The sequence below is a fragment of the Triticum aestivum genome, chromosome 6A (assembly GCF_018294505.1).
Source record: "Triticum aestivum cultivar Chinese Spring chromosome 6A, IWGSC CS RefSeq v2.1, whole genome shotgun sequence".
NCBI lineage: Eukaryota > Viridiplantae > Streptophyta > Magnoliopsida > Poales > Poaceae > Triticum > Triticum aestivum.
Genome location: NC_057809.1, coordinates 389,557,330 through 389,567,456, shown reverse-complemented (window position 1 = coordinate 389,567,456; position 10,127 = coordinate 389,557,330). Strand labels below are relative to the sequence as shown.

At 46.6% G+C, this 10,127-nt stretch overlaps 1 protein-coding gene across 1 annotated transcript; it reads right to left on the bottom strand.

Annotated features, from left to right (window-relative positions):
• Nucleotides 1-2,616: 2,616 nt before the first annotated feature.
• LOC123130657 (uncharacterized) lies at nt 2,617-3,988 on the bottom strand. Its single transcript, XM_044550489.1, has 2 exons — nt 3,639-3,988; nt 2,617-3,545 (listed from the first exon to the last, which is right to left on the bottom strand). Exons 1-2 carry the CDS (start codon nt 3,662-3,664, stop codon nt 3,062-3,064), a joined length of 510 nt encoding a protein of 169 aa, XP_044406424.1. The 5' UTR covers nt 3,665-3,988; the 3' UTR covers nt 2,617-3,061.
• Between the last annotated feature and the right edge of the window lie 6,139 nt (nt 3,989-10,127).

The window sequence follows — 10,127 nt, the reverse complement described above, 5'->3', positions numbered from 1 at the left end:
CACAAGAAGACCAGGCACATCAAGCGTCGTTTCAACTCCATCCGTGAAAATGTTCAAGATGGAGACATAGAAATTTGCAAAGTACATACGGATCTGAATGTCGCAGATCCGTTGACTAAACCTCTCTCGCGAGCGAAACATGATCAACACCAGAACTCTATGGGTGTTCGATTCATCATAATGTAACTAGATTATTGACTCTAGTGCAAGTGGGAGACTGTTGGAAATATGCCCTAGAGGCAATAATAAAAGTGTTATTATTATATTTCTTTGTTCATGATAATAGTCTTTTATTCATGCTATAACTGTATTATCCAGAAATCGTAATACACGTGTGAATACATAGACCACAATATGTCCCTAGTGAGCCTCTAGTTGACTAGCTCGTTGTGATCAACAGATAGTCATGGTTTCCTGGCTATGGACATTGGATGTCGTTGATAACGGGATCACATCATTAGGAGAATGATGTGATGGACAAGACCCAATCCTAAGCATAGCACAAAGGTTGGTTAGTTTGTTTGCTGGAGCTTTTCCAATGTCAAGTATCTCTTCCTTAGACCATGAGATCGTGTAACTCCCGGATACCGTAGGAGTGCTTTGGGTGTACCAAACGTCACAACGTAACTGGGTGACTATAAAGGTGCATTACAGGTATCTCCGAAAGTGTCTGTTGGGTTGACACGGATCGAGACTGGGATTTGTCACTCCGTATGACGGAGAGGTATCTCTGGGCCCACTCGGTAATGCATCATCATAATGAGCTCAAGGTGACCAAGTGTTTGGTCACGGGATCATGCATTACGGTACGAGTAAAGTGACTTGCCGGTAACGAGACTGAACGAGGTATTGGGATACTGACGATCGAGTCTCGGGCATGTAACGTACCGATTGACAAAGGGAATTGCATACGGGGTTTGATCGAATCCTCGACATCGTGGTTCATCCGATGACAACATCGAGGAGCATGTGGGAGCCAACATGGGTATCCAGATCCCGCTGTTGGTTATTGCCCGAGAGCCGTCTCGGTCATGTCTACGTGTCTCCCGAACCCGTAGGGTCTACACACTTAAGGTTCGGTGACGCTAGGGTTATTAGGAAGACTTGTATGTGACTACCGAATGTTGTTCGGAGTCCCGGATGAGATCCCGGACGTCACGAGGAGTTCCGGAATGGTCCGGAGGTAAAGATTTATATATGGAAAGTGGTTAAACGGACACCGGAAAGTTTCGGTGGCATACCGGTATTGTACCGGGGCCACCGAAAGGGTTCCGGGGGTCCACCGGGTGGGGCCACCCCTCCCGGGGGGCCACATGGGCTGTGTGGGAGAGGGAGCCAGCCCCTAGTGGGCTGGGCGCGCCTCCCCACCTAGGCCCATGCGGCTAGGGCAAGGGGAGGGGAAACCCTAAAGGGGGCGCCCCCCTAGCTTGGGGGGCAAGCCACCCCTTTTCCCTCTACCTTTGGCCGCCGCCCCCCTCTAGGGTTTCCCCTAGAGGGCCGGCCCCCTTGCCCCTCTCCTCCTATATATAGAGGGGTGAGGGGAGGGCTGCTGTACACAACTCAAGGCGCAGCCCCTCCCCTCCCCAACACCTCTCCTCCTCCGTACGTGCTTGGCGAAGCCCTGTCGGAGTACTCCTGCACCAACTACACCACGCCGTCGTGCTGCCGTTGGAGCTGCCTTCCTCAACCTCTCCTTCCTCCTTGCTAGATCAAGACGGAGGAGACATCATCCGTCCCGTACGTGTGTTGAACGCGGAGGTGCTGTCCGTTCAGCACTTGGTCATCGGTGATCCGAATCACGTCGAGTACGACTCCATCATCACCATCCCCTTGAACGCTTCCGCACGCGATCTACAAGTGGTATGTAGATGCAAACTCACTCCCTTGACTCGTTGCTTAGATGAACTCATAGATGGATCTTGGTGAAACCGTAAGAAAAATTTTAATTTTCTGCAACGTTCCCCAACACGAACGAGTCCATGAAGAAGACAGACAGACGTAGTCGAACGGTTCCTCACAAACGCGACGTAATCGGAACCAGCCCGAAGAAGCAACACCGGAAAGAAGCAAACAACATAGTAAAACAACCACGACATAAGCATGGCATGATGCACAACCAAGTATGATGCATGTCCGGTTTAAAGAGGCATGACATGGCAAAATGCACAAACAAAACTACAAGTTAAGTGGAGCTCAATATGCATCGGGATGCATATTGACAAAACACCACATTCCATTATTTAGTTCGATCTCGTTATGTACCCAAGAATATTAAATGTTGTTAGCATGGCAAGAGGGTGAAGCAAATGAAAACTACCTATCTAGTCAAGTTTAAATGAGGCCGGAAACAACGAACAACAATTCCGGAAACTCCTCATATGCATATATTAGGTTTGGTACTATTCTGCCCTAAACATAATTTTAGAGTTTTTAAACATGCAAAATGATGCCACCATGTTAAACTAGGCATTTTTCTACCCCATTTACATATAAAGTTTATTAAAATCGGAGCTACGATTATTTAGTTACGAAATAAATCATTTTAGCAAGTTAATTAAGCAAGTTTAAACCAACAACATCTTAAGCATTTTAAACATAGATGAAAGTTGCATATTATTAAACTAGATGAAATTCTAAGCAAGTTTCATATATAAAGTTTTTACATATGATGCATGGTTGGAGAGTTATTATATGCATGATCATGAAGGGGTTTTCTGCAAAACTGTTTTACTGGAATAACAGCTAAATCCCCAGATCCGAAAAAAAACACAGCAGGCTGAAACTAGGCGCTCACCATGGGCCAAGCCCAGTTAGTGAGGGAGGTTGGCGGCGGCCTCACGGGCAGGCCGGCTTAGGCGCGCAGCTGGCCTCACCATGGGCCTCGGCCCACTCGGTGGAGGAGGGAGGCCGGTAGGTCACGCAGCTGGGCCTCGCTGGAGACGCTGGGCCAACGTGGTGGAGCGGTTCACGTAGGCGAAGGAAAAGGGCGGTCAACGCAGCTAGGCAGGGGCGTCCTCTTCCCTAGTTCGAAAGAACAGAGGCAGGGTAGGGCTCAGCGCTGCTAGTAGTTGCCGAAGACGAAGAGGGAGTCAAGCGGTGCTGCTGCCGGCGGGCTTGGGGCGACGCGGACGAGCAGGACGGAGAGAAGGCAGGGGCGCTGGGGATGCAAGGAGCAGCAGCAGGCAAGGACGGCTCCAAGATCCGTACGGGGCGGTGGAGCCGCAAGTCGAAGGCGCGAGGAGGACCCAGGAACGACGGGATCCGAAGGAACGGTGACTTGGCGGAGGCCGGCCGGATCTAGAGCGGTCTGTGGCGGCTTGAGGCACCGGCGTGGGAAGAAACTCAATGAGGCCATGGCGCTGCAGATGGATGGGTTCGGTGTTGCTGTGGGGAGCTCCTCTCCCGTATGGAGCAATGGGTGGACTTGGCAGCAGGTGCTCCGGCGAGGAACTTGGCGGGGCGACGGATCCTGCGAGGACGCGGCTTGGGAAACCCCGGCGCGTGCGAGGCGAACTGGAGACCGGCGAGGATGGTCCCTGGTGTTCCTGTTACAGAGAGCAGAAGAGTGAGAGATGGAGAGGGAGAAATGGAGGGAGAAGAAAACATGCGATGAAGAGGAGCGACGGGGAACGCTTGACCTGGCGGGGGGATTGGCAAGGCTCATCGGCGGCGAGAGCTTCGGTGGCCGGGGCTCCTCTCCTGTTGGGCTCGAGCGAGGCAACAAGGAGGAGGCAGGTGCGAGACCTCCTGTTCGTCTGCTGCGGCTGGAAGGACGAGGAGGAAGACACGCAAGGTGGAGCTCGGGCGCGCTGGATTGGGGAAAAGGAGGAGGTTGGAGAGGATTTGGATCGAGAGGAGGGTGGCTCTGGTTGGCTGGGTGATGGGATCGAGGGAGATTGAGTGAGGGGATCCCGAGAGGATTAGCGGCGGCGGCCGAGAGGGATGGATGGGACAACTCCCCTAGAAATTAGGGTTGACTGTATATATAGGTAGGTTGGTTAGGTTAGGGGCTACTCAGTCCATCCGATCGTAATCGGACGATCCTGGATAAAATAGCTAGGGAGTCCAAATAAGAAAACGGTGATATTTTGTAGATGTTAGGGGATGATCCGGACCCAACGGTAGCGACTGTCCGGGTCGGGTCCAGGACAGATTTCGGACGCGCGCTGGAGGAGGTCTGCGGACTGACGAGAGAGGTTAGGTAGGGCCTGGCGGTGAGAGTTAGTACAGAAGGCAAAGGGCTGATAAAATAGAAGAGGAGAGGCCCGGCGACTATTTCCGGAGACCGAAAACGTCCGACGTTAGACCGGCTACTATTGCCGCTATATTTATCCGTTGCGGCGTCAAACGGACTCCGAATGCGATGAAACTTGGCAGGTGGTCTACTGACAACAAAACAACACCGCATGCCAACTTTCAACCCATTCCGAGAACATTTTCCGGCCACTTATAAAATAATATTTCAGACATGTCGCGGGCGTGTGCCAGTGTGGTTGGACTCAAAACGGACAACAGAAGGAACGGGGAGGCCGGGACGGATGCAAGTTTTGAAAACATGATGATGCAATGCACATGATGACATGACAAGATGCAACACGCAAGTGGATGACATGGCAACAACAGCAAATAAGCAGAGGACACCTGGCACATCGGTCTCGGGGCATTACAACACTCCACCACTACGAGAGGATCTCGTCCCGAGATCTAGAATGGCACCGGAGGGACAATGGAAAAAGGAAGATAAGTGGTAAAAAACTAAGTTGCTTCTTTGACTAATGAGTAAAACCAAGGAACCTTGAAAAAGGTTAAGCCATTTCGAGAAAACAATACAACGGAGATGAACGAGGTTGAAAACACTCCGTTAGAAACGAGGGACAAGGAAGAACAACTTCGAGTAGCACTCCAATTGAGAAGTTATGCAAACTTGATATGATGAAAAGAACTTGAGCAGAGGACACGACACTCCGATTACACAAGATAGAGAAGGAATAAGACTGATATAATTTGGACAGCACTTCGACTGTAAATGGAAGAAATTGAACATGATCTTGACAAACCGAGATGAGGAGTGAAAAGAGCAACATCACTAGACCTCCGGGATAAAGAATAGAATAAAGATAATTGAGACAAAAGAATGTAGAAGAAAATGCTAACTTCTGCTACAAAAGAGCTTGAAAAGGTATCCTTAGGAGAAGGGTCGAACGGAGTTGTTGGAAAAAAACCAACAACAAAAAGAATAAGCTCGATATGGTCTTATGGAATACATCTCAGATTATGAGGTGACAACCTGCCACTCACGGAAAAAAGAATTGGATTGGTATGAGCAAGGAGACAAGAAACTTATTTCTCCAGAAGGATGAAAGAAGAACTTGGGTCATTTATGAGCACCATAAGTAGCAACAATCCTTAGGGAACGCTCTAGGTGAAATATAACCCAAGATAATTCCAACGAATAGGTTGATGGATTTAAAATACCTCATTCTTAACAATATGTGAATCATGAAACATGAGCTCAAAATATCAAGAATGACATAATACCACCTCCAATGATACGGTAGAAAGAATTGCACTCCTGATAGCAAGAAGAAGAAAACTTGAGCTCCCCTGAAAAGAATCTTGACGAACACTTCGAGAAGGAATTAAATCCTTGATGAACCATCATGAAGAACCTTCATGAAGAACTCTGGCAACAAAAGAAATGATCAAACGGAAGGAAAGAGAGGTCGAAAAACACAAGGTGAAACCTTGTAAGGATTTAGATGGATCTCGTGGTGATATAATTGCGAGAGGTAGGAACTCTGGGAAAAATAGAAGATGAAACAATTGAGATCTAGAATTTGATGAGCCTCTGGAATAGGGAATTGAATTCGCTCGATGAAATAAGAATAAGAATTACATTATGCGTATCCTTCACCAATTTAGATTGATGACAATCAACGGATTTGGCACACTACTTATTATCGTAGCAAGGATTAAGAGAGATATAGCGCCAACTTGGGAAGGTCTTCTATGAACCACCGGTAGGATTGACAATGAATAAATTGATAAGGAAGAGAAATCTGGAAGAACCACCATAAGAAATGAAAATGAACGAAGAAAAGATAAAGGAACACTGGGAAGAATTATGAAATGAACGAAGATACTTGAGAGAATTTAGATACAACTGAAATGAAGAGATCACGCGCTGATTAAAGAATATTGAATGATGCACCGGTGAGATTTGGGGAACGAGAGCTGAAAACTGAGAATGAACAAGTCTTCTGAAATGATGGGCTCCGGATAATCGAACTGAAAATACCCTTGAATATCTCCTGATGGGTGAAAAGGATTCTCACAATCGAAAATAATTATGAGAGGATGGCAACAAGCTAGCACCATGAATCTTGAAGAGAATGGAGCAAGATTAAAGAGAAACTCTTCTTCGGTCTTCAATATCTGAGAATGACGATGAGAAACACCACCAAATTGTTGAGATACTCCGGGATGAAAAATGGAAAGGTTGAACCAACAATGGAAGAATTATGAAAGATCTAGGAGAAGGCATTTGACTGATGATAATTCATTCTTACATCAAACTTCGAAATAAATTTTAGAATAGCTCCGGTAAAATAAGAAGAGTCAGGTAAGATCCTGGGAAAAGACTTGTGGGTTAGGGCCCACTCAAAAGAAAACACCGTTGATATGATTACTTGACAAAGGAGATAGCACCGGTTGAATAAAATAGCTTGAATGAGATAACAACCTCGAAAGAGCTTGAAAGGATTACGAAAGCAGAGTGGAAACACGAATCTTCGAGATATCTTGAGCACTCCGGAACAATAGAATAACGAGCGTGGAATGACTGAATATAAGGTGCACCGGCATGAGAAGGCATTTGAAACGAGGAAAAAGGGATATGATCAACACCAAAGCTTGAATTGGTCCACCGAAGAAGAAAAGAGAATGAATAATGATGAACTTGAGGTTCCGTCAGGATCTACATGAGAATCACTGGATAAGAACATTCAAAGAGAGGAGTAAAGAGGATTCACATCCATAAGATGGATACTTGATAAAGAAATCCGAGTCCTTGAAGAAACAAGGGTGGGTGGGCGGGAAAAACAAAGGAAACTTGGGATGGATGAAAACAAACACCGTTTGGAAGAACTGAGATTGGATCTTGCAAATAGGAAAAATGATAGGATCATCTTGAAGAGAATCACACCGGTTGAAAAGGATTGACATGAAAATCTCGATTATCATGAAGGATTAGTATTCACATAGGAATATGAGAACATCACTTAGGAAAAGGCATGGAATCAACACTTGACATTGAAGCAACTCGAATACCACAACTCAAAACAAAAACAAAGGATTGGCTTGCAGAATAAGCTGGAACAAACATATGATAGAGATTCCGTTCGAAGTTTTTGTGGTGGGCCTACACGGGCTCGATCGTACAACACCATCATGTACAAGGCGGTGCACATGACATACGAAGCGTCCCCGAGTCGGCATAGCCAAGGACTCTTTAAGACACAACGAGACCACTGTAAAACCGATCGTGAATAGGCGGACCACTAGACGTCGAACCCCAATTTCATATCATACATCTGTCGGAAAGATATCCTAAGAGCTACTTGATTTCTCACTTATAAACTCCCGAAATTTTCCGGTTATGCAATCAGGTGTACAAGGGAAGCATAATATCTCACCCAAACTAGCAAATCCTACATCCAACTGTATCCATCCTTCAACACATAACCAAGAAACCTTCGGAAATCGTTTACCTCAACCTTCGAAAAGCATCCGTTATACGAGTTATGGCAATACTCCCGAACTCCCGCCCCAGTACTGGGTGGCGTCGAGGTTATCTCACCAACAACTGCATAAAAGAGATTTTCGTTGTCGGCGAAACTAAACTCAGGTATTCCAGAACTGCAACGATAAAATTGTGACGACAACACCTTGGAGCTCAACTCCTCGGGACACTGCCACAACCCCTAAATGACAGGAGGCACCAAGAACAATGTTCTCGTCACAAATCGATCGGAACGATTCCAAGATACCCGCGTGATCCTAAATTTTTTTTAGTGAAATTTGAGAAGAGAAGAGTCAAAACTCTACGTCAGGATGCCTTACTAGAGCGATGAAGGGACTGTGGAGTAAAAAGAATTCCTAAACTCTCCGATATATAATTCCTAAAGAACTCAAAACATTTTCTAGACTCAACTCGTCCGCTAATTCGATCAAGCAGTGGGGGCTCTTAAGGTCGGGGAAGGCTCTGATTACCAACTTGTAACGCCCTCAATGCGGCTATATCTCCCATGTGTCGAAGCACGACTTAGAGGCATAACCGCATTGAAAGCAATGTCACAAGTGAGGTAATCTTCACAACAACCCATGTAATACAATAAGGGGAAAAGGATACATAGTTGGCTTACAATCGCCACTTCACACAATACATGAATAAAGCATTACATCAACCAGATACAATCGAGGTCCGACTATGGAACCCAAAATAAAAGAAGACTACCCCAAAAGCTACACAGATCCCCGATCATCCCGACTGGGCTCCACTACTGATCAACCAGGACGACACAACACAAAGGACAAGATCTTCATCGAGCTCCTCCTTGAGCTTGTTTGCATCACCGACTCGGTAACATCGACACCTGCAAACTGGTTTTGGAAGTATCTATGAGTCAGGGGACTCCGCAATCTCACACCCTCGTGATCAAGACTATTTAAGCTTATAGGGTAAGGTAAAAGGTATGAGGTGGAGCTGCAGCAAGCGACTAGCATATTTGGTGGCTAACATACGCAAATTAGAGCGAGAAGAGAAGGCAAAATCACGGTCGAACAACTATGATCAATAAGTGATCCTAGAACAACCTACGTCAAGCATAACTCCAACACCATGTTCACTTCTCAGACTCCGCCGAGAAGAGACCATCACGGTTACACACGCGGTTGATGTATTTTAATTAAGATCAACTTCAGGTTTTCTACAACCGGACATTAACAAATTCCCATCTGCCCATAACCACGGGCACGACTTTCGAAAGTTCAAAACCCTGCAGGGGAGTCCCAACTTAGCCAATGACAAGCTCTCATGGTCAACGAAGGATATACCTTCTCCCGAGACATTCCGATCAGACTCGGTATCCCGGTTCTACAAGACAACTTCGACAAGTTAAAACAAATCCAGCAACACCACCCGAATGTGCCGACAAATCCCGATAGGAGCTGCACATATCTCGTTCTCAGGGCACACTCAGATTGTCTAAACTTCCGGTAGGCCAGCCCAGAGTTGCCCCTGGTGGCCACCGGCAGCTGACAGTTTGGACCAACACTCAGAGGAGCACTGGCCCGGGGGGTTAAAATAATGATGACCCTTGATTCTGCAGAACCCAAGGGAAAGAAAAGGCTAGGTGGCGAATGGTAAAACCAATGTTGGGCATTGCTGGAGGAGTTTTATTCAAGGCGAACTGTCAAGGGTTTCCCATTATAGCCCAACCGCGTAAGGAACGCAAAATCCGGGAACATAACACCGATATGACGGAAACTAGGGCGGCAAGAGTGGAACAAAACACCAGGCATAAGACCGAGCCTTCCACCCTTTACCAAGTATATAGATGCATTAATTAAATAAGAGATATTGTGATATCCCAACAAGTAAACATGTTCCAACAAGGAACAACATCTCCATGTTCCAACAAGGAACAGACTTCAATCTTCACCTGCAACTAACAACGCTAGAAGAGGGGCTGAGCAAAGCGGTAACATAGCCAAACAACGGTTTGCTAGGACAAGGTGGGTTAGAGGCTTGGTTCAACAATAGGGGAGGCATGATAAGCAAGTGGTAGGTATCGTAGCATAGGCATAGCAAAAGAGCGAGCAACTAGCAAGCAAAGATAGAAGTGATTTCGAGGGTATGGTCATCTTGCCTGAGATCCCGCAAGGAAGACGAACGAGTCCATGAAGAAGACAAACGGACGTAGTCGAACGGTTCCTCACAAACGCGATGTAATCGGAACCAGCCCGAAGAAGCAACACCGGAAAGAAGCAAACAACATAGTAAAACAACCACGACATAAGCATGGCATGATGCACAACCAAGTATGATGCATGTCCGGTTTAAAGAG

What these genes read in the sequence shown, in the direction of transcription:
- LOC123130657 (XM_044550489.1), bottom strand. Translation starts at nt 3,664, where the DNA reads ATGAGCCTTGCCAATCCCCCCGCCAG. An exon ending in CTTGCCAATCCCCCCGCCAG is followed by an intron (nt 3,546 to 3,638) that starts GTCAAGCGTTCC and finishes TCTCTGTAACAG; the next exon opens with GAACACCAGGGACCATCCTC.